Source organism: Monodelphis domestica, chromosome 5 (genome assembly GCF_027887165.1).
Source record: "Monodelphis domestica isolate mMonDom1 chromosome 5, mMonDom1.pri, whole genome shotgun sequence".
Taxonomy (NCBI): domain Eukaryota; kingdom Metazoa; phylum Chordata; class Mammalia; order Didelphimorphia; family Didelphidae; genus Monodelphis; species Monodelphis domestica.
In genome coordinates this window covers 255,449,356-255,473,930 of record NC_077231.1, presented here as the reverse complement: position 1 = coordinate 255,473,930, position 24,575 = coordinate 255,449,356, and the positions used below count along the sequence as shown (strand labels likewise).

General features: G+C 35.5%; 1 protein-coding gene and 1 non-coding gene across 2 annotated transcripts in view; both read left to right on the top strand.

Moving 5' to 3' along the window:
* Window positions 1-21,845, top strand: part of MTPAP (mitochondrial poly(A) polymerase) — a 30,083-nt gene extending 8,238 nt beyond the window's left edge. The window contains exons 5-9 of the mRNA XM_001375609.5: window positions 5,460-5,671; window positions 9,097-9,323; window positions 16,373-16,465; window positions 19,211-19,284; window positions 20,799-21,845. Coding sequence (XP_001375646.3) covers window positions 5,460-5,671; window positions 9,097-9,323; window positions 16,373-16,465; window positions 19,211-19,284; window positions 20,799-21,152 — 960 coding nt within the window. The 3' untranslated portion in view covers window positions 21,153-21,845. The remainder of the gene's footprint in view (window positions 1-5,459; window positions 5,672-9,096; window positions 9,324-16,372; window positions 16,466-19,210; window positions 19,285-20,798) is intronic.
* LOC130454822 (small nucleolar RNA SNORA31) lies at window positions 12,687-12,817 on the top strand. The gene has a single exon (XR_008912618.1). It is a non-coding gene; the product is annotated as a small nucleolar RNA SNORA31 (small nucleolar RNA).
* Window positions 21,846-24,575: the final 2,730 nt, after the last annotated feature.

Below are 24,575 nucleotides of genomic sequence, written 5' to 3'. Positions count from 1 at the left end.
CATTCTATGCTGTTATGATAATTATTTTTAAATTAAGAAATTAACAAAATGAAATGATTGAATTGAAATTAATTAGCATTTTGAAAGACCTTCTATATGTTTAAAAACTTTTAATGAAGGGCAGGTAGGTAACACAATGGATAGAGTGCCACTTCTGGAGTCAGAGGTACCTGGGTTCAAATTTGACCTCAGACACTTCCTAATTGTTACTTAGGTCATTTAGCCCTAATTGTACTACTTTTCTTCCATGAAATTGATACTTGATATCAATTCATAGTTAGAGGTTAAGGGTTTTATTATGTTTTTAAACTTTTCATGAGTTTTAAATTTATTTATTTATTTATTTATTTGTTGTTGTTTTTTAGAACCTTTACCTTCTGTCTTAGAGTTAATACTGTGTATTGGCTCCAAGGCAGAAGAGTGGTAAGGGCTAGGCAATGGGGGTCAAGTGACTTGCCCAGGGTCACACATAGTTTAGGAAGTGCCTGAGGTCAGATTTGAACCTAGGACCTCCCATCTCTAGGCCTGGCTCTCAATCCACTGAGCCACCCAGCTGCCCCCTCATGAGTTTTTAAAAGGAGAGAAACAAGGAGTTAGAAACTGTTATAAAGTAGAAAGCATACTTATAAGTTTTCTGTCATCATATGACCTATTCCAAGCAGTTTATTTTGGATGGGATTAACAGCATAGGTAATAAAAACTTCTTAATTAAGGGCTTTGAGGATAATTCATTAGAAAAAGGAGAAAAGTATTGAAACTAGGAATCTGGGAAAATTGGTGTTAGTTGAGGGAAGAGTTTTGAACTTTATTCTCACTTGAAAAATTAATGAAAGATTTAAGAGAAAGTTTGTGTGAAGTCCTTAGCTAACTTAAGTGCTACATTTTATATAGATTTAAATTATAGGTAAACTGTAACTTTGTAACTTCTCTAAAAGGAGTATGCCTCTTTGATATTTTAAGTATTTAGAATAGGAAAATGAAAAATAAAATAATAACTATGTCTTTGTTCAAGAACTAGGGGGAGTGTGTAGAAGATACAGAGAGGCAATTTAAGCAAATTGTATAATTAGAGCTATCTCACAGGATAGAGCACTTATTGGGAATTCCTGTAGGGAATTATTTTTCTCAGAAATGTTTTGGAATAAGTGACCAGTAAAGTGCCATCCAGTGCTGGAATTTTGTAATTCTGTGAAAATTAAAACTTTTTTTTCTATTTAAAATATAGTAGGGGGCAGCTGGGGTAGCTCAGTGGATTGGGAGCCAAGTCTTGGGTTCAAATCTGTCCTCAGACACTTCCTAGCTGTGTGATCCTGAGCAAGTCAATTAACCCCCATTGCCTAGCCCTTATAACTCTTCTGCCTTAGAATCCATACATAGTATGTATGGATTCTAAGATGGAAAGGTAAGGTTTTTTTAAAAACAAAAATTAAAATGTAGCAAATGTTTGTCTGATGTATTGAGTTTTACAGTTTAAATTTAAAATTTATAAAGATTACATATGAAATATAAATGCTATTGATATTATTAACTTAGGTTTTTGCTAATGTTATATTCTTTCTCTTTCTATCTTCTTTTAGAGAAGGAATGTGAATTGGGACATTTAAGGGGAAAATTAGAAACTTAGTGGTTCTAATTACCCTTCTGCTTTATTACCCTTCTGTTTAATAAATCTTAATTTATGAATTATGAATTGTTAATACATCTTAGTTTTTAAAAACTCCAATGTGAACTTAAACAAAATTTTAAATTATTAATATATTTGTTGTTTACATTAAAACTCCCAAGTCTCTCTCCCTCCCTACCCTCCCTGTACTAGAGAAGCCATCACTGGACTAAAAAAAAATGTATATGTAAACTGTCCTTTATGTTTCTATTTATCAATTCTTTCTCTGGAAGTAGACATTCACAAGATATTCTTCAAATATTTGTTCTGTAGCTGTATGTAATATTCTCTTGGTTCTACTTTTCATAATTTCACGTACCTACTCATCATTTCTGACAGTGCAATAGTACTTCATAACAATCATATGCCATAGCTTATTCAGGCATTCCCCAGTTGATCAATATACCCTCAATTTCTATTTCTTTGCCACCACAAAAAGAACTGCTATAAATATTTTAGAACGTGTAGGTTCTTTTCCTTTTTCTCTCACCTTGGGATACAGACCTAACAGTGGGATTGTTGGGTCTAAGGGTATACACAATTTTATAACTCTGGGTATAATTCCAGACTTCTCTCCTGAATGGTTAGAACCCATGTGAGTTTGAAAACCATATTTCTACAGAGTAAGAACTATCCCTGTTGCTTTTCTGACCTCTTGGAAGAATTGTTTTAATATATAAAATAGAACTAAATAATTTCAGAAATACTTTATCCTTGCTCACAGTAGAGGTGATTGACTTAAAAAGAAAAAACCCTAGAATTTCAGTAGTTGTAGTGATTACTTTTTTTTTTTAAAACCCTTACCTTACAATACTGTGTATTGGTTCTAAGGCAGAAGAGTGGTAAGGACTAGGCAGTGGGGGTTAAGTGACTTGCTCAGGGTCATACAGCTAGGAAGCATCTGAGGCCAGATTTAAGCCCAAGACTTCCCATCTACGGGCCTGGCTCTTAATCCACTGATAACCCAGCTGCCCTGTGTGATTAATTACTTCTGTGAAAAGCCTGTTGAGGCCTTTGTAGTCCAGGCCCACTCCCAAAAAGAAACTGAGTTCACACTCTTAAGCCTTTGCTTCCATTCCTGTTTTATACACCCAGGGCTTTCCTATCAGTAAAAAAACAAACAAACAAAAACAAAACAAAACAAAAAACCTCATTGAGCTTGTTCTTAGATCTCTTCCATTTTACATCTAAATTCTTTGAAACAAATCTATTTATACCAGTTATTTCCACTCCCTTTTACTCATTTGTAAACCCTTTTCAGTCTAGCTTGAGTGATATCATTTAACCGAAGTAGTTCCTTCCAGAATTCCTATTGATCTCTCATTTACCAAATCAAATGATCTTTTCTCATTTCTCAATCTTCTTAAATGATCTATAACATGTGATACTAATGAAAACTCCCTCCTCCTGGACACTCTATTCTGTTCAGGTTTTCATGGCATTCTTCTCTCCTGGTCCATCTTACTTATTTGACTTTTTCTCAGACTCCTGTTTTGGATCTTCATCCGGCTCATGCCCCTAACTGGATGTCCCCTCCAGGTTCTGTCCTAGGTTTCTTCTCTTCCTCTTTGATAAAATATAATGTCTAACCTGTTGTGGCAGTTTCATTCCCTTACATGGCTTCAGACATTGATTATGAATCTCAAATTCAGCATGTCCAGAAGAGAACTCATTGTTTTATTTACTCAAATCCTATTCTCTTCCTAACTTGCCTTGTTCTGTCAAATGCACCCACCATCCTCCCAATCACCCAGGCTTGCTTGCAGCTTCATGTCAAACTTGACTCTTTGCCCACTGCTTCTTTGAACTTCCAAAGCTGCCCTCTTAGTATAGACCACTATCATCTCTCACCTTCACTCTTGCAGTGTCCTTTCCCAGGCCTTCTCTTACTAGGAAAGTGATTTTCCTCAATCCCGTGTTTCTCTTCCCTCTAGCCAAATGTCAATTCAGTAAACTTCAGAGGCTCTCTGGTTACCTCCAGGATTCTGGGCCCTTTGCAACCAGCCCCTTCTGGTTTTTCTAATCTTATACTCTCCTCTTGGCCTATTCTGTGATCCAGCTCTGCTAATCTGCTAGCTGTCCTTGCACACAGCTCACTTCTCTCCTGACTCCCTTCCTTGGACTGACTGTTCTTCATGACTGGAATGCTTTCCTTCACCTTGGCCTCCTAATTTCTCTGGCTCTTTTCAATATTCAACTCTAATACCACTTTTTATAAGAAGCCTTTCCAAGTTGTTCCCCCTCTTTCCTCCCCTATATGTATGTAGTTAATTGTCTCCTTTATTAGAATATAAGGTCCTTAAAGGCAGGCAGCATGTTTTTTTTCCTGCCTTTGTATCCTCAGTACTTAAGAGAAGTTTGTTAACTGAATGGCCTTAGTAATGTTAATTTGTATAATAAATGCAATCTCCAAATTAGAACAGACCATAGAAGCTAAAGGGTCTAACTTCTATCTGAAGTATGAATTTCCCCAATCATAACAAACATTTATTAAGCCCTTGCTTTGTACTAGGCCCCGTTAGGTATTAGGAATGTCTTTAACAAAAGTGAGACAAACTAGTCCTCACAGACTTTATAATTTATGAGAAAGGTAACATTCCAACAAAATAGTCATCGAGCCCTTGATGCATTGAATGATATATCTCACTGTTATTTCCACAGGTACAGAATTTGGCATAGGTTTTTCTATATTAATTTGGTTTCATCTTCTCTATATTTCCAAACCAGTTAGTTTGTGACAATGTTTGGGATTTCCATTGATTAAAGGAACCCTATCATTTTCAAAGTCAAAAACTAAGAAAAGATATGAATTATAAGGGAGTTCCATTTATGATCCTGGTATTAGGAGTTAGAATCAACCTTAAAGATATTGGGAAATAGCCTCAAGTTTTGAGAAGAACTTGAGCTTTTCATCTGAGGCCTGACCCTAGTGTTAGTTCTGTGGTCTTTGGGAAATTGCTTAATTATTCTCAAGTGAGTTTTCTTTTTCAGATAGAGGTAAACTTAAATAGATCTTGTGTCTTTATTGTACTAGGTCAGAACCCTGCTTTTGCCAGACAGTGCCACATTTGATTCTCTTCTTATAAGAAGAGGGGTGGCAAAAATAGAGTAAGTGGAAGGTCACCTTTGACCTTGTTTGAGAAGATTTTGTGTGTTCTTTCTTCCCTATTGCCCAATTCTACATTTTCCTGCTCTTTGTTTGCCATCCATCATGTTCTCTGTTTTTCCTTTCTAGTCTTTTTTTCTTTTTTCCTCTTTTTTTCTTGGGATGGGGTGGTATGGGGAAGGAACCTAGGAAAGCAGTTGTCTCTTCATGTGTCAAAAGAAGAAAAACTTAAGGAAACTACAAAAATACTTTAGGAAATAGCTAAATTGCAGAAATTTTCTAAAAGTAATAGTAACTTTTTTTCTTCTTCAATAAAGAACTCTTAAGCAAGTGGAAAACATGTTAAAAGAAATCAGTGGTGGAAGTAACATTGTTTTGGGGTTATTGGGGGTATTAAGGTTGGTTTGACTTTAAAAACCTTCATAGTATAAAAGGACTTGTGTAATGGTCATGCCTATATGATGATATCTGGATAGTACAATAATAGGTAAACTATTATTGACCTCACCTATACTTTATAATTTGTGAAAATGTGATTTGAATTTTATTTTTATCTTTAGAATTCTTCTAATTGCATTGAGAATGTTGAATTTTATATGTGGACTTTTTTCTAAAATGACTTAACCATCTTTTAAAAGACTCATAAATGTCCTTTTAAGCAGTTAATGTTTGCATATATATTTTTGTTAGACAGCAGGATCATTTTCAATGGAATATCAGGTGAAAAATGTTTCTTCTGAAAGATGGGCAACTCAGAAGATTCTGTCTGTGATTGGAGAATGCCTAGACAACTTTGGCCCAGGTTGTGTGAGTGTACAGAAGATATTACATGCTCGCTGTCCATTGGTGCGGTTCTCTCATCAGGCTTCTGGTTTTCAGTGTGATTTGACTGCTAATAATAGGTATGATTTCCAGAATTTGTCATTTTAAATATTTGATCATTTAAAAATTCAAACAATATTTGAAAGCTTTGCAAAATATATTCAATATTTTTAGACTTGCACCAGTTATTTGATGTTCTGAAAGCTCACATGTTATAATTTATGGCCTAGCTCTTTGTTAAAACAATAGATATTCACTTTTAGCCTAAATAGAAAAGAAAAAGCTAATATTATTAGTAGATAATTGATATTACTAGTATAATTTGATAGAAGAATTTAGAAAGCAATTATTTATGGTATTTACTATCAAGCCATTAGATGACCCCTAGTTTTTGTACTCCTGTGTTATTTATGGTTCCAATTTAGAGTTGACTTCTCTTCTTGAGATATCTTTTGATTGCATGTTTCCATTTTACTAGCCCAAATTCAATGTTGTTTAGTGTTCAAAAATCTATAAATTAACCATTTTGGTGTAAAAAAAGTGTTTTCACACGCAGAAATCTTTGCAATAGTTCTAAGTAAGTAAAATGGTAATAAGTTTGTTTTTTTGTATCTTAATGGTTATGTTTCAGTTTTACTTTCATTTTACTTTTCATCAGTGATTACGTAAATATAATTAAGATGACTGAGAGTAAAAATCCAATCTAGAATATTTGGGGGGGGCATGTTTTGGGTGATATAGTTGGCAGATTCCCTGAGATGAAATTTAATTAGTGTAAACTTGTTATGGATTTCACTTTTATTAGTACTAAAGGTTGCAGTTTTATATGTTCTACAAATATATGTGGATTTCTTACCTGATGACCTTTAAGTAAAACAAATGTATTTTATAATCTTGGGTTTTTTTTTGCCAAATCAAGATTTGTTTTCCAAACCTTCATAGTGTAAGACCAAAAATGAATGAATAGTCCATGTATTTCAATGTATAGGATTTAATAACAACAAAGTGAGAGAGAAAGAGGATCTTTCAGCCAAGTGAGCAGAGCAGCGAGCCAGAGATCCAGCAGACTGTTGCACTGGAGCCAAAACAAAAGCCTGAAGTGTGTTGGTTTCAGCAAATTTATAAACAAACCCATGCCAGGGTGCAACACAGGGATGCAAGACAATGGAACCCTGGGAAGAGTAAGGAATGCTGGGAAATTAAGTCCCCAGGGTACAAATTTTTAAAACACAATAGTATTACTACATTTGACATTTATTTCTCTTCCTTTTTGGTACAGGTTTTCTAATTTGTATTTTGGGAATGCTATTTTATTGCAAATGAATCATTCCTAGTTTACAGAATTCTATTTTGTAAATACTTAAATTACGAGGCCTTAAGTCTCTTGTTAAATTTTGGAGTCTTCTCACTCTTACCTTTTACTTCAGCTACACAAAGTGAATTTTATATTAAATTTGGTTCCTTATTGATTTTACTTTATATGGAACTGTTTTAATAGAATTTATTTTTCATGTAAATATTGGGCTCATGAAGTTTTTACTTGTTTGAGAAACTGTATTGAAAGTTATTCAAACCTTTCATGTTGTTTGATGAGAAAGATTTTTCCCTTAGTTTTTTTACCCTTATTTGGCAATTCAGACAATCAATGGTTCTCAGCCTTTTCTTATATGAAGATAACTTTTGTCATTAAAAACTTTGAGAGGGGGAAGGTAGGTGACTTAGTGAATTGAAAGCCAGATCTTTAGACCTCAGTCTGATCTCAGTCTCTTCCTAACTGTCTATCTTGGGCAAGTCACTTAACCCCTATTGTCTAATCTTACCACTCTTCTGCCTTGGAATAGCATTGATTCTAAGATGGAAGATAAAAGTTTAAAAAATAAAACAAAACAAAAACTTTGAGAATCTCTGAATAGTATTAGTGTCATTAGCATCTATTGATTAAAGAAATATATAATGACAAAAATTACTTTTGATTCAGTAATATTTTGAAATTAATTTTTATTTTATTATTCACAACAGCATCTGCCAATAATTAGAAAACAGTACTACAAAATACAGGAGCCATTTAATCTATCAAAGGTAGTAGTTGAGAACCACTAAACTAAATATATGACTTCTAAAATCAAGCATATTTTCTAATGATCTTGAATTAGAAGTAGAAATGATTTTCTTCAAAGTCATTGGGGGAAATATTCAAAATAATGAGTTATAATTTTGTATTAAAATACTTCAGTTAATTTGATGTATAATATTGGGGGGGGAAGTCTTAACATTTCCAAACAGTGAATATTATTTTGCATTAAAAATAAAAATGATAACAAGTAGTAAATATTTAATTTATCCTCAAATGTCATGATTTTGTTTGAGATAATTCTATGAAGTATGATACTTTTAGTAGTATAATTTGAAGTGTTATACTAGATTCCCTAGAGACAGCTTAAGCTCAACATGTATAAAACTGAGCTCATTTTCTATCTTTCTTCTTCATTCTCCCTTTTTCCAGGCTCCAGGTTTTTAACCCTGACAACTTACTCTTTCCCTTATCCCACATATCTAATCATTTGTCAAATCTTGATATTTAGCGTGTCTCATCCAGCTCTCTCTACTCACCAAATAACACCTTAATTATCATTCTGGTCTTCCTTGAAGTGGCCCACTAATTGGTTCCCCTAGCATCTCAAGTCTCTTCTAATTTCAGCTCATTTTACAGAGTGGTACAAAAGTAATTTTCCTTAAGCTCAAGTCTGGCTGTCATTCCCTACTCTAATCAACTCTGGTAGCTTCCTGTTGAGTCCAAGATAAATAGAAATCCTTCTGTTTAGGTTTTAAATTCATTCAAAACTTCTGCTCAATCTATTTAGTTTCTTTGGAGATTACTCCCCATCTTGGACTCTGGGATTTAGCAAAACTGACTTTCTCTCCATTTCTCACACAGTGTTCTTTCTTCTTTTCTCTTTGCCTTTGCATTTTTTGCATTCCACATCCCTAAAATAATCTCCCTGGTTACCTTCACCTCCTAGAGTCTCTCTAAGATGTAGCTCAAGCACTATTTTCTACATGAATCTTTTTCTGATTGTTTAAATGACTAGTGCCCTCTCTCCCAAATGTCTTGTGTTTGACTACTTTGTATTTATTGACTTTCTATTTGTACTGTGTATATTTATATATATATATATATATATATATATATATATATATATACACACACACACATACTTGTCTCCTCTAAAATCTCTCCCCTATATAAAAAGGAAAACTAAATGAAAGCAGGGGTTCTTTCATTCTTTGTGCTTTGTATCTCCAGGACCTTGCACAGTCCCTGGCACATAAATAAAACTTGCTTAGTGATTGATTTGATTATCTCTTTGTAGATAGAATTTTTAAAACTATTTAGATGTTTTTCTTTCTTAGAATGAATTTTCAATTAAGTAAATCTTTTTAAAATGGAACTTATAGTCATTCTAATAATTAAAACTTTAAAAAAAATGTTTATGCTTTCATTTAGGATTGCCCTGAAAAGTTCAGAACTCCTGTACATATATGGCACTCTAGACTCCCGAGTAAGAGCTCTGGCATTCAGTGTACGATACTGGGCGAGGCAGCAGGCATTGACAAGCAGTATTCCTGGTGCTTGGTTAACAAATTTCTCCCTTACGATCATGGTCATCTTTTTCCTTCAGAAAAGATCTCCTCCAATCATTCCATCGCTAGACTATCTCAAAAATCTCGCAGGTAAGAACAGAAGCTATTTTCTTTTTCTTTTCTTTTTATTTTAGCCAACATTTGTCGTTACTAAATACCTCATGAATCTGAATTTGAAAATCCATATATTTGTCCGTATTAGGGAGCAACAACAACAAATTATTTGTGTTAGTGTTCTTCTGGAGCTCCTCCTTAGATCTGGATCAGAGAATAAAACAGATACCTTTTTTAGATGTTTTGAGTTGATCTGAGTCCTACAGTTCCTAAAGGAATTTTGACAGAAAGATTCCCTAAGAGTCTACTAGCCTAACCTGTATTTGAATCAAAGATCAAATAGAGGGTAGGATTTACAGAGATTTCTATATTCTGAACTTATGGCCTTATTGGCCTTGGGAACCTTGAAGGGCTTTGGGACTGTCAGTGGGGCTTCCATGCATATCATAGCCTGGCAAATATAATTGTTATTGCCTTTACAATATTTAAAAAGTCAAATGGGTGCAGCTGGGTAGCTCAGTGGATTGAGAGCCAGGCCTAGAGATGGGAGGTCCTGGGTTCAAATCTGGACTCAGACACTTCCCAGCTGTATGACCCTGGCCAAGTCACGTAATCTCCATTGCCTAGCCGTTACCACTCTTCTGCCTTAGAGCCAATACACAGTATTGATTCCAAGACAGAAGGTAGGGGTTTTTATTTAAAAAAAAGTCAAACAGCTTGCCCAGCTCTCACAATATCCATGAGAAAAATAGACCTTTAGCATTATCCTCTTTTTTACCTTTAGTTTTTAATATATTTTTTTTTTACATTTCATCCTATACATTTTGTCACTGTTCCCTGTAAGTATACTTCTTCTAGCTACCCTGATGATAATAACAATTTTTAAGTTACCAATATCATCTTTTCTTATAGGAATAGAAATCATTTGAACTTATTGGGTCCCTTAAATTTTTTTTCCCTTTCTTAATTACCTTTTGATGATTCTTTTGGTTTCTGTGTTTGGGCATCAAATTTTCTGTTTTAAGTCAGACCTTTAAAGCTTAGATCTTTGAAGTCAGATTTGGTATCAGTATCATACTTCCATACAGAAATGCCAATTTTATGTTCATAATTGTTTCACTTGTGAACCATTTTTAATGTTAAATGGATTAGCAAGAGTGATTTAAGAATAAGACTTCTTCAGTAGGTTCATAGAATTTTGAGGCAAGGAGAAGCCTTTAATGATCTTCTTATCCACTCCTTTTATTTTATAGATAAAGAAATTCCCCCTTTCAGACTTCTCTATTTCTCTTGAGAGCCCTACATCTTTCTAGTCACTCAGGCTTGTAGCATTGCTATCATACTTAATTCCTCATTTATCCTTCATTCCGCATATCCAATAAGTTGTCACTTTGTCATTTTTACCTCCATAATACTAGACTTACCTCCTAATTGGTCTTCATTTCTCAACTCTGCCCCCTCTCCAGTGTAAACCTTAAAATTTCACAGACTTATGAATGTTAAAAATTTTACTCCACATTGAGGAATCCTTCAATTCCCTACTTGAAATAATTCCCTACCAGATAGTGAGAACTCTACTTGAATGTGAAAACTCCTTGCTATGGGAGTATCCCTACTCCACCCCTACTTAAGACTGCTTTAGGGGAGAAAACTCCTTGCTAAACAATGAAAGTACTTGAAAACCATACTTATCAAGGAAAGGAGTTCTTTGAGCCATGCCTGTTTTTGGAATTGATACAATGGGATGCTAGGTGCCTGTAAAGGTGGGGCAACTTGTAAACTACTTAGACCTAAAAGGTGAAAACTTACTCAGAGGTTTTCTCTTAATGAAATTAGTCGACACAGCAGCATTTTTTTTCCTGACTTACTAAAGAGATTAATCTACTCAGCTGTGAATTCAAAATGGGCTGTCTTTTGGAAAACATCCACAGTGATTGGTAGATGGAAGAACTTAGGGGAGGTGACATAGGAGATTTTTGCCCTTAAAAATAAGAGCTCAGAGAAGAGCTGGAGGTCATTCTGAAACATTCAGATGGAGGTGGGAGCTGGTGAAAGCAGCTGATATGATGCTGGCCTGGTGTCACTAGAATCCTTGTTTAGGCAGACCTTGTGGTGAGTGTTAAAAGACTGACTGACTGGTCTCTCTCTCTTAAGACTCAGGTCTAGGCTATGTTGGCTTAAGGCCCTTCATACTTATTTCCTTTTTCTCTCTTTCTCTCTTTTCTTTAATTCCACATTTGTATTAATTAAAATCTCTATAAAACCCAGTTGACTTGGGTATTTGAATAATTGGGAATATTTCCAAACAAGACACTGTAGTGAAACATATTTCTGCGGTCAAATTTACTCACCCTCTCTTATATCTATCACAATTTATATCTTCCATTATTTTTATCACTACAGTTTAAGACCTCAACTATTTAAAATCTAATACCAGTTAATCTGACACACAACTGCCAAAGTGATTTAACTTATGTGCAGATCTGACCATGTGCCCTTTTCAGTAAATTCTACTGCCATGACCCACCCCCTTACTTTCACAGCCATATATCTTACTTCCCATATTCTATTGTATAACACAACTGACCTTTTTTCATATTCTTCATACATAGCACTCCATCTCTTATCTTTGAACTCTTATACTGTCATACAGAGTGAAGGTGGGTATCACCTCTCCCTCTTATAATCCCATTTTTCCTTAAAAACTCTGCTCATGTAAAGCCTTCTATATGAAACCTCTCTTAATCACCCTTCCAGATATATTTTGTGTATATATTTATGTGTGTATTATCTCTCAATGAATTATACGCTCTTTTAGAAACTGATATTATTCAATTTTTGTCTATATTCTCAGTGCCTGGCACAGAGTAGATTATTAGATGCTTAATAATGAATGTTGATTCATCTTGTTTACATTTATCAGTATGAAATTGTTGTCACAGGCTTAGATGAACTATATCCTATCATACTGACACATTGGGAAGATGTAATTGTCAGGTCACTAACTATGAGCTTTAAAAAACAGTAGCAATTTGAAATTATGCAGATAAGAGCAATTAAAATATGTGTGCCTTTTGACCTAGAAATTCTGTTGCTAAGTATATACCTCGAAAAGGTCAAAGACAAAAGAAAGGCTCCGCATATCTATAGGAACCCCTTTTTTATGCTAGCAACATGCAGAAAACAAAGTAGATACCCCATTCATGAACTAAATAGGTAAACACATTGTGATATATGAAAATAATGGAATGTTACTGGACTTTTAAGAAATAATGAATATAAAGAATGCAGAAAAACATGGAAAGACTTATATGAACTGATGCAAAATGAGTAAACAGAACCAGGAAAATAGTATACATGATTACAAAATAAATGGGAGAAACAGGAATTATAATTGATACGCATCTCTTTGACAGACCTGGAGCAGTTATGTCTGCTTTTAAGGTTTACACTAAGATGCAAGAAAAAATTTCCTCGCGCTTTCTTTCTGCCTGATTGTGGCAGTCTAGATTGAATAGAGGAATACAAGAGATGACCAACAATCTCTTGCTTTATACTTCCTGTGATTGTTTTGGGGGGAGAATAACTTCAGAGTCCATCATTTTGGAATGGCAGTATGATAAAAATGGTATAGCCTAGCTCTGCCAGTTTACTGATCCTTTTGACCTTGGGCAAGTCCTATAAAAGTAGTATAGGATAGATGATTTAGTTTTGAATATATAGATCAGATTCAGAAATAGAAGCTGTTGCAGGATGTGACCATTTTGATGAAGATTAGGGGCAGATGTATGATTGAGGCATGAAATTTGATTTCAAAGTTTATCATTTAAAAGTCTCTCACCTAATGATAGAAATCAATGGTATTTGAAAGTCCCAAACTGTTTTTTTTTTTTTAAAGAAGCTCAAGTGTTGAAACTTACAAATAAAACTGGGCTTTATGTTGTGTATAGCGGAGTACTATGAAATTAATCCCAACCAAAGAAAGAGTCTTTCTCTCTCACTTGCAGGAGAGGAGGTACTTGGATATAGAAAAATATATGTAATATCAGATTTTTTCAATGTGTTGCTTAATTCTCTCACAGTTTCTTCTCTCTTTTTAATGTTTTGTTATATGGGTTGTGTCTCTGGGAGGGGAGGAAGAGGATAGATAAAGGGATAAATGGATGCAAAATTAACAGATTTCAATAAAAATTTATTAGTAAAAGAAAGCTATTAGAAAATGAGAGGTGCCATTAGACAAGTTAAGGGAAAATTCATGGTTTTAAAAAATGGAAAGGGAATATAATCTCTAAAATGATAGGCTTGTAGTGAGTTTGCATTCACTTCCTGGCAAAATTCTAAAGTACTATAAAAATATTGTTTGTGAAGACTCAGGGAACAAGTGATCACTCAGATGACAGATTAATAAGCCAGACCATCTTAAATTCCTTTTTTTACAGTATAGACTAGCCAGTCAAGGGAATACTATAAAACCTTGTATTCTTGAGAGTTCAGTGTGATGCGATTTTTCCATGGCAAATAATACTATTCTCTGAGCAAAAAAAAGAAGTTTCACTGCATACTCTACTTTTATTGTCTCCATCTAGTATACTATGTTCCTTAACCAAGCATTCAACAAAGTATCTTATCATATTTCAATGGAGAGATATGCACTAGATGCTAATATGTTAGGTAGGAGTCATAACTGCTTGAATCAGTAGAACTAAGGAATAGTCATATTGATTCTTCATCAGTTTAAAGATTTCTATTGAAGTTTGAAGAGAGCTCTCTGGCTCCTTGCTGGGCAACATTTTTATCAGTGACTTAGATAAAACTGTAGAAATTTTACCTGACAGATTTCCATTTGATATGAAGCTGGGTCCTCCATGGGACTGACTTAAGATGAGATGACATGGATAGAAAAATATGATGCCCATTTTTGAGGATTTGGAGGGTTTTTATATAGAAGGAAGGAGTAAACTTGTACTTGCCCAGAGAGCAGTACTAGGAGAAATGGGTAGAAGTTAGAAAGAAGCAGATTTTAGGCTTGAATGTAAGGAAAAAACAGAGCTATCTCCAAAGAGTATGGGTTGCAATGTGAAAGGTGAGGTGACCACTTGTGTGATCAGCAGCAGTGATTCTTTTTCTGGTATAGATTGGAATCTATGGCTTCTGAAATCCCTTCCAAGATTCTTTGTTTCTGGGAGGGATATACCTATGTATGTTGGATGATAGATTGAGGATTCAGTAAGATCTTGTCAAGGCTGACCCAAGGACTAAAATAAGATGAAATTGAATAGGGACAGTTGTTAAGGTCTAGACTTAGACTTTGATGTGAGCTGGTTATGCAAGTGTCAAAACTAAATGTAAACAAACATAAAATGGGGGAGGTGTAGCTTACCTGAGGAAAAAAATCTGGAGGGTTTTAATGAATTGTAAACTTAACCTGAGTCAGGATCACATTACATCAGAAACAGTTAATGCTGTTTAAGGCTATATTAAGAGAGGCATAGTGTTCAGAAATAAGTAGTTTCAGGACAAGTAGGTGGCACAATGGATAGAGAGCCAGACCTAGAGATGTGAGGAACTGGGTTCAAATCTAGCCTCAGACAACTCCTAGCTCTGTGATCCTAGGCAAGTCACCTAATCCTACTTGTCTAGTCCTTACTGTTCTTCTGCCTTAGAATTGATACTTTGTATCACTTCAAAGACAAGGTAAAGGTCTTTAAAAAAGAGGTATTTTCACTATATTGGTGTTTTTTCTCAGGTGTATGAGGAAATTTGAGATATTTATGTTATTATAGGTAAAAGAAAATAATATAAATTCTTTCCCAGCACACGTCCTTTGGTAAGTATAGTATTCACAAAAGAATAAAAATTTGGCCTATTCTGTGTATTCATTAACTTTAGAACATAACAGACTTTGAAATGAACATAATTCGGCTGCTCTTACTGAATGGAAATTGCCCACACAAATATCCTGGCTTTCCTATTGTTTTACCAATGTAAATGTTCAATGTGCTGGGATACTTAAGGCATAGAATACAGTGCTGTGAGCATTAAAAGGTTGAGAACAATTGCCTAATTCATACTCTGCCCCCGTCACACTGAAGGGAAGGTACCAGCGTGCCTGTTCTGGGTGTTCAGTAGCTCAGGCTACTGAGGAGATGGAGGCTGTAGCACTTGCAGAGACAGTTTTACTGGGTCACATTTCACAAAGATTGCTCTTATGGACTGTAACTTAAGGGTTTGATCTAGTGGTTTGGTGGGCTCACCTGCCTGTTGCTGATTGTTGGTCATTGGTGTTGGTGGTCAAGAAATGGAAACGCCCTACAATTGTTCCCCTCAGAATATCTATCCATTGGGGAATGGCTGAGTAAGTTATAGTACTGTAATAGAATGCCATGATGCTTTAAGAAATAACAAGCAGGAAGATTTCAGAAAAATCTGAAAAGGCTCACATGAACTGATACAGGGTGAAGTAAGCAGGATCAAAAGAACATGGTACACAGTAAGAGCAGAATTCTGTGATGAACAACTATGAATGACCTGGCTATTCCCAGCAATACAATGTAATTGTACAATCCCAAACTCATGATAAAGAATGCTAGCCGTTTCCAGAGAGAGAACTGATGGCATCTGAATCCAGATCAAAATATGTTATGCTTCACTTTCTTCACTTTTTTTCTGTTCAAGTTTCCTTCCACAAAAGTATTAATGTGGGAAAATGTTCTGTATGATTTCACATACAAAATCTATGTCAGTTTGTTACTATCTTAGTTAGGGGGCAGGAGAAGGAGGGAGAAAAGAGTATTCAGGACTCCAATTTTTAAAAAATGTTAAAATTTGTTTTTACATGAAATTGGGGAAAAAATAAAATATTGTCAAATAAAAAATATCATTTCCCTTAGTTATAGTAATGGAGTGTAGGCTGCAAGTTAAAAACCCCTTCAGAAATGAGTTGGTAAGTACAAATCTTATTCTCAGTGTTTGAGTGATTAATAACAAAAGGCATTCACTACTTATGCTTATTTTGATTGATACAGGTCTATTTTCTAAAGAAGGAAACTATTACAATTTTCATTGTTTCATCTTTACATTTTTAGGTGCAGAAGACAAATGCATAATTGAAGGCAATGACTGTACATTGGTTAGTAACTTGGACAGAATTAAACCTTCTTTAAACACAGAAACACTAGGTAAGCAACGTGTTAGATATTTTCAAAAGAATAAATAAAGGGGTTTTGTTGATTTATTCACTGAATATTTATTAAACACTTATGAGCTAAGTAGTCAGTAGTCAGTAATTATTTATGGAGCATCACAGAAAGAGGCAAAAGATGGTCCCTGCCCTCTGAGAGCTCAGTCTGCTAGATAAGACCAGTCTGTACAAACAAGCTATATGCAAAATAAGTAGGAAATCACTAATAGAGAAGGCTTCAGGGGCATTTTGATGGCTCAGTGGAGAGTGAGCCAGGCCTAGAGATGGGAGGCCCTGGGTTCAAATGTGACCTGGCAGACATTTCCTAGCTGTGTGACCCTGGGCAAGTCACTTGACCCCAATTGCCTAGCCCGTGCTACGTAAAGGCTTAAAGAAAAAAAAAAAGACTACTTGGTGAGGAGTAAGGCTAAAGAAGACTAGAAAAGTAGGGGGTTAGTTCCAGTTAGCCACTGGAGTTTATTGAGTGGAATCACTGACAGCTGAATGAAGGATGGATTGGAAGGAGAGACTTAAGGCAGGCAGAATCCCTGGCAAGTTACTGCAGTTAATCCAGGTATGAGATGTTGAGGGTCTGCACAGTGGTGGTGACAGTATCAGAGGTTAGAGGGGGGACAGATTAGAGAGATACTGCAAAAGTGAAAAATGTTAGAGAGTGTGACAAGTTGAGGATGACTCTTGGTTTAGGAGCCCAGGTTGGGGACTGGGAGAACAGTAGTGCCTTCAACAAGAATAGGGAAGTTTGAAAGTGTGGAGGGTTTAGGGGGAAAGATAATGAGTTTGATTTTGGACATGTTGAATTTAATCTAGTTCAGGATGTCTCAGAGGCAATTAGAAATGCAAGATTGGAGGTCAGCAGAGAAGTTGGGGTCGAGTTGGTAGATTTAAGAATCTGCCTTTGAGAAGATTATAATTAAATTTATGGGAATGGATAGAGATCATCAGATGAAGTGATATAGAAGAAGAGAAGAGAGCCCAGGTCAGAGACCTGGATGAGGATCCAGCAAAGAAGATTGAGAAGGAGCAGGAGAGGTGGGAGGAGATAAATAAAAATATTGTCCCAAAAACCTAGAGAAAAGAGAGTGAGTATCAAGGAAGAGAGAGTGTTGGTAGTGTCAAAGGCTGTAGTGAGGTCAAGGAGAATAAGGCCTGATAAAGGCCATTGGATTTGGCAGTTAAGAAATGACTATAGCTTTGGAGAGAGAAGTTTGGTGGATTGATGAAACTGGGAACCAGATTATAAGAGAGTGACAGGAGGGAAAAGCCCTTGTAGATTCCTTAAGGAGTAAAGCCATAAAAGACAGAAGAGGTGATAGTGGGAATGCAAGGATCAAGTGAGGTTTTGGGTGGGGAGGATGCAGGGAATGGGCATTTTGTAGGTAGTAGGAGAGGAGCCAATAGACTGGGGGAGAGATTGAAGATAAGTGATAGTCTAGGACTAACAGAGGGAAATAATCTTTTGGAGAAGATGGGAACAAAAACTATGAGAGAACCAAAGAGTAAAAGAAATTACCGGCAGATATACCGGTTGTAGTATAGTGGGGAGGTAGCATGTATATCAGTGACAAAAATCAAGGTAGAATGTTAAAATTCAATAAAGAGATTTGAGCAAGGTGCTTTGGGAATTCAGAGAAAGGAGACATAATTTCTGTCAGGAGGACCAGAGGAGGTTTTTTGGAGGAGTTGATAAACATTGAACCGGTAAAAGAGGGGAGAAATTGGATAGGTGGGAAAGGGTTGGCCAAGGGGCTGTTCTAATTGAGGGAAATAGTATGAACAAAGTGGAGAAAATTCTAGGGGCCATTAAATCATTCAATGTGGAATGAGGGCCATGTTAAGTAGTACATTAACTTGGAGAGAGAGGTTGGTTCGGACAAAATCCTAAAAGGATTTGAATGCCAGGCTAAGGAGTTTGACTTGTATTGGGCCAACATTGAGGAGCCATTACCAAATTTTGAATGTTGGATGAAATAGGATCATAGATTTAAAGCAGGAAGGGATCTTGTAGTCATCCAGGCCATACATAGCATCTTACATCTGAGGAAGCCTCCAGGGTCCCGTTAGATGGAGTTTTTCCTCAGTGGCCACCCAGTGAGAAAATGGCAGAGTTCTCTCACCCAGTCTTTGCTGTGCAGAGGACAGACCAGGGAAGAGACCAATGAAGCCCAGGTGTAAGGGCTTGTATTAGTCATGATAGTGGGAATAGGGATCAAAGCAGGTTAGGGGAGAGGCATCTCAGGGAGTTTCAGAAGTAGATTTGACAGGAGTTGACAAATGACTGAATGTAAAGGAAGGTGGAGCTACAAAAGATAGATGAAAGAGTTTCAGGGAGGAGATGTGAGTGAGAGTGAGCCAGAGTGAGAGGTCAGAGAGGAAAGACTATTGGAATTGGAAACTAATAAGTTATAAGAAAATGATACATGAATAGAGAGGTTTGATAAGAACAATGAAGATGGAAGAAGGAAATAATAGGGAGGTAGCCGCACTGGGTGTGAAATTATCCTAGAGGAGAAGTAAAGAGAAGGGAGAGCAGGAGAGGGAAAAAGTAGGAGAGAGGAAGAGGGCAAGAGCTGAGGGGGAGGGGAGTCTCTGGATGAATAAACCAAGTATAGGTCCAAGGGGGAAAGAATTGATAATGACATTCCTGAGGATTGCTGGGTTATTTAGTCATTTCTTTATCTAAAGCCATTTTTCCTATTTATATCTATTTTACTTTTTTTTCCAGATATTCTACTATGTCAGTTTTTTGAATATTTTGGAAATTTTGCTTTTAATAAGAATTCTATAAATATTCGAAAGGTAAATATTCATTGATCTTTTATTGATAACCTTGCCTATTGCATCTTCAGTTGTTGAAACATTATGTGTTTTAATGTAAAAAACAGGTGTGTCCCTGAAAAGTTGATTTTAGGAAACTCATAGTTTTTTGTGTAATACTGTACTGTGCAAACAAATGCATACATCCACATATATGTTTATTAATATTTTTCCATTTACCTATATTGTTGAACTTGAATTATTCCTATAGAAGAAAACAATATATTCTCCATGGCAGGTTTCACTGATTTCCCCTTGCATTGATTATAACGAAGCCTCATTGGAGAAGTAAACTTGTGAAATATAAATAAGTATTAACAAAGGAGAAGTCAGAAAAAGAAAATAAGGAATGACTATAGATAAGACCCAGGCAGTTTTTAGAGAATTTAGTAATTTAGGAGCTAAATTACTCTGGAAAGGCTGTCAGGATTAAGGTAACTTCTCCATTCTATTAGATATCTTCTCAGTTAGGTATTTACTGCCTCTAATTAGCATTTATTTGGAGATCTTATGAGAGACAATATAGAGACAGGGTGGTAAGGTGGGTAAAGGGTCAGTTCAGAAGCAGGAAGACCTGTGTTAAGTCTACCCTCTGACAGGAATTCACCATTTGACCATGGACAGACCTTTGGTGCTGAAAGTTAAAGATAGTTGCTCACCTGCATTGGTGGTATACTTGAAGTTCCCTACACTGAAGAAATCACAGCTCAGATCAAAATAAGAAAGCATTGATCCTGTGGACAAACACCCAAGTTCTGTCTCTGGCTCCCCTCTTCTCTACTTTCCCAATTCTTTCCTAACTCATCTTCTACTTAAAGAAACATCATCAGAAACCAGCTGCCATAAATACATTCCTGAAGGTGGACTATCAGATAACCACATTCAAACATTCATGCTTCTTTTTCTTTGGTCCCTTGAGATAGTCATGGTAGCTCAGGCCCCAGATATGAATCATCCACTGAGATTGAAGAAAGTACTTCACCTAGTGAGGATCATGTATAATCATGGTGGCATGAAGTACTAGCTGTCATTATTTAATTTGTGCATTTTTGAGTGCCCAGTGGGGTTCAGATTAATAGGTGTGTTTTAAATACATATATTTCATAGATATATTTTTTGCCTTTTAACAAGAATGTTATCTCCTGTTTTGCCATGCACCTTCCTTTTTCTTCCTTCTCAACTATAGCATGCTAAATTGATTGTTATAATTTTTGTAAATTCCTTATCATGGATTGATTCCTAGAACTACTCTTCTAAGCTACTGGTATCATCTCATAAGCATATTTTGTTATTCCCCAAAGAAACATATAAAGAAAATTTCCATAAAGCTATAGGTTTTTCATTAGGATTAATGCATATAGTAATTTTCTCTTTGTAATAAATTCTTCACTAGAACCACCATTGGAATCTAGCATCAGTACTCATGTGTTTATTAAGCTGAACAAAATCTTCTTGTTTTTAAGCACTATTTTTTTTTCCTTTTTAAATTTTTATAGGGAAAGGAGCAAAATAAGCCTGACTCTTCTCCTATATACATTCAGAATCCCTTTGAACCCACCCTTAACGTTAGCAGAAATGTTAACGAAAACCAGCTGGAAAGATTTGTCCATCTGGCTAGAGAAAGTGCTTGGATTTTGCAACAAGAGGACAAAAGTCAACTTTCAAAATCAAGTAGCCATCCTTGGGGGCTGGCAGCCCTGCTTCTACCATCTGGATTAAATAAATCCAAAGCCAAGAAGCCAGGGAAAGGACCTACAAATGAGAGGATCAGAAAGTTGTTAGAGTCTATAAAGGCTGATTCCGCAAAACGTTCCACAGCTACAAGGGAGAAAAGAACTACTCAATCGTGAGGACTGCTTTCTTTTAAGAATTGATTGTGTCCAATAAAAAGGTATTTGAAATACAATGGGAAAACTGAACTTGGCCTTCCACAAATTCCTTTGCATCTGATCCAGCTCATTGTACAGGATGTGGAGCATCCAGAACTAGCTTTTATCTGGCAACCATGTGAGGTCAGAGCCAGATATTTTTATAGAATGAAAATGACAAGAGAAAAAAGGTTGGGGAATAAGAAAATGAATGGATAATAGAGGGATGGTACCCCCTTCTCTTAGTAGAATCACAATTTAAAAAAGCAATTCGTTGACTACAATGCTACCAGTCTTATTGATTGAAAATTATTTTAAATTTAAGCCTCCTAACCATGTTCATGGCTATTTTTACTGTGCTTAAGTTACTTAGTAACTTAAAAGCAATAAAACATTTAAGATTCATTAGGATTGTTAAGATTTAATAAAAGTATTATTCATTTTAAGAATATTCCTAATTACTTTTAAAAGGAACAAAACAAATGGGTGCTGCCTTCTGTGTTAAGGAATGAACAAAGTTAGGGAATAGAGAAAACAATAAAATATCCAACCTCTCATTTGTAGTTAGCCTGATTATGGTTGTTTTTGGTGTGTTGCTAATCTTTTCAGATTATGATCCTGTATTATTTGCTCTTCCTTTCCATAATCAAAAAATAAAACTCACCATTCCTTCCAGCATGTGCTTTTGAGAAACCTTTTCTAGAAAATCAGGTGTTCTGAAATGTAATTTCTACTATATTCCCTCTAGAATCAGATTGTTCACTCTTATTTAATCTCTAGCAACATCAATTCCTAAAATCCAAGGTCTTTCAACATTCTGAGTATATTTTTCCATTTTCATTTTTCCATTTAAGTTGTGAACAAGAGACTTAATAAACTTTACTGAAGAGAAGGCAAGATAATTACTGTGAAGGAAAAAATATGTCCATAAAAGAGGCATACAACTATATGAACTATTTGGTCTCATGTTCAATGAAAGAACAAGCAAGTACTAAAATTATTTTCATGTAAACAGAGCCATTAAGCTTTCTAGTCATCGGTGTAATTTGGGGGCATTCTATTAGGCTGATAATTGTTCCTGGGAGTTAACAGTTTTTTTTGAAAGCAAAAATATTTAATTTACTAAAAAAAACTCAAAGAATGTGTTTGAGTATGTGTTGCTTTGACCAATGGACTCTTACATTTGATATATCCTTGTTATATCATTGAAATGAAATCCCTTGTATGTTGTCCATTTTGTAGTTAGTAGTATAACTTGGACTGTTTTTTAATTTGTCTTTTCCATTTAGCAGTGTTTGGGATTGCTTATCTTAAAATGAAGAGTCACTTAGGTTATAGCATATTTGTGGTAGATAAAAGGGCTAGGATTGATGTCGGGCTCGGGTCAAATCTTGCTATTGATTTACACTAGCTATTTCATCTAGTTTAAGGCCCTTAATCTTTTCATTGAGTCAGATGATGAATTTATATACTTTAATACTATGAATTACAGATTGTGGAACTCTCCTTGAGCTTTAGTCCAAGATCTCTGTTGTTTACTGTATATTGGGACCTACATGTCCCCTATACATCACCAACTCATTTTCAAAACAGAACTCATTCAACCAAATCATTTTCAAAACAGAACTCATTCATTATCTTCTTCCTTAAATCCCATCCTTCTGCCACATTTCCTCATTTTGAATGGAAAATACCACCATTCTTATGTTCATCTACTGACTTTAATGCCTCCACTATTATTGATTGAAAATTATTTTAAATTTTAAGCCTTCTAATCATGTTCATGGCTATTTTTATTATACTTAAATTAGGATTTCACTTATTTATATTTATCCCCCTCTCTGCCATTGCTACCCCACTCAAATACAGTCAGTTGCCAAATCTTGTTGATTCTACATCCTCAACATTTATTTTAAACACTTACTTTCTTAGAATTGATACTTTATAAATATCAATTCCAAGGCAGCAGAATTGTGAGGGTTAGACAGTTGGGGTTGGTATCAAGTCCAAATTTGAACTCTTATCTCTAGGCCTGGCTCTCTATCCACTGAACTACCTACCTGCCCTTATCCTTAACATCACTTTAAAAATATTTCTTATCTCCACTCACTACTTGTCACCCCTCACTAGAACTTTTCACTAGTCTCCTAATTGGTCCCCATGTATCCAAACCCTCATCTTTCCAGTCCATCTGCCCATTCACAACTTTACCAGGTCTCTGAAGTTCAAGAAACTTCAGTAGCTTTCCATTGTGTTAGAGCCAAATAGACCCTCCTCTGTCCTTCAGAGCCCTGCCTTTCTGCATGTCTTTCTAGACCGATGACACTTGACTTCCCAGAAACTATGCTTCAGTCAAACTGACCTACTTTCTGTTTCCCATAGGCAACATCTCATCTTCTTTTCTCAGCCTGTTCCTCATACCTTGACTGCTTTTCCTCCTAATGGCCACCTTCTGGACTCCCCTTTTCCTTTCAGGAACCTTTTCTGCATCTTTGCTGATTTTTCTCAGTTTTTAGTATTCTTTTTCCCAATCACTGTGCATTTACTTTGCACATATCCTCTTCTTATCAGTGAACCTATATTCCTCCAGTAGATTGTATGCTCTCATTTAGAGAGGCCATCCCATTTTTTTAATCTTTCTGGCCTCAGTCCCTGGCATATAAATAAGCCCCTAGTAAATCCTTGTTAATTGATTGATCTGTATTGATGAAGGGAGTTTCCACAACAGGAGTTCCCTGCAAAGATGAAATTATAGGTTAATTCAAACAAACAAACAAACCCAGTCATTCAGCATACCTGAAATTTAGTACTGGAACTAGAGCTTGCTAATAGATATATCCTCATTTTTCTCTATTAAATGATTTAACTAGGTTATCATTAAGTAAAGAAATAGCACTTTCTGTCTATTCTTAAGAAGATGAGGAAATCTAAATGTATATGATTTCCATTTCAAAATAATTTTCAAATTTTTTTTTACTGATTGAAATATTGTTGACCACATAGGAGAACTTATTTTTTCAAAAACCTATCCTCCCAAGTCAGAGAAAGTAGACAGAGCCCCTCTGACAGCTCCTTCTCCCTCCAGGAGAAAAGCTCTCCAGAATCAGACTTTTTAACTTAAATTCATAGGTGTATCCTAATCTCTTAAAGTAACTGTCTCAAAATAGCATCTTTTTTTGTCTGAGAGAATGATCTAGCAGCCTGCTCCAAAGGAAATCAGAGAGAGGGGAGCCCAGAACCAACTGAATTCTCCCTTTTATGATAGGCCTCTTAAAGTGACTATTGAGAAGACTCTGCTCTTAAAGAGCCCAAGTGAAGTAAATCAAATTCCTTATAACAAAAATATTGTTTAAGATGCCTATTGGACATCTAGTTCAGAATGCCTGAAAGGCAGTTGGAGATGAG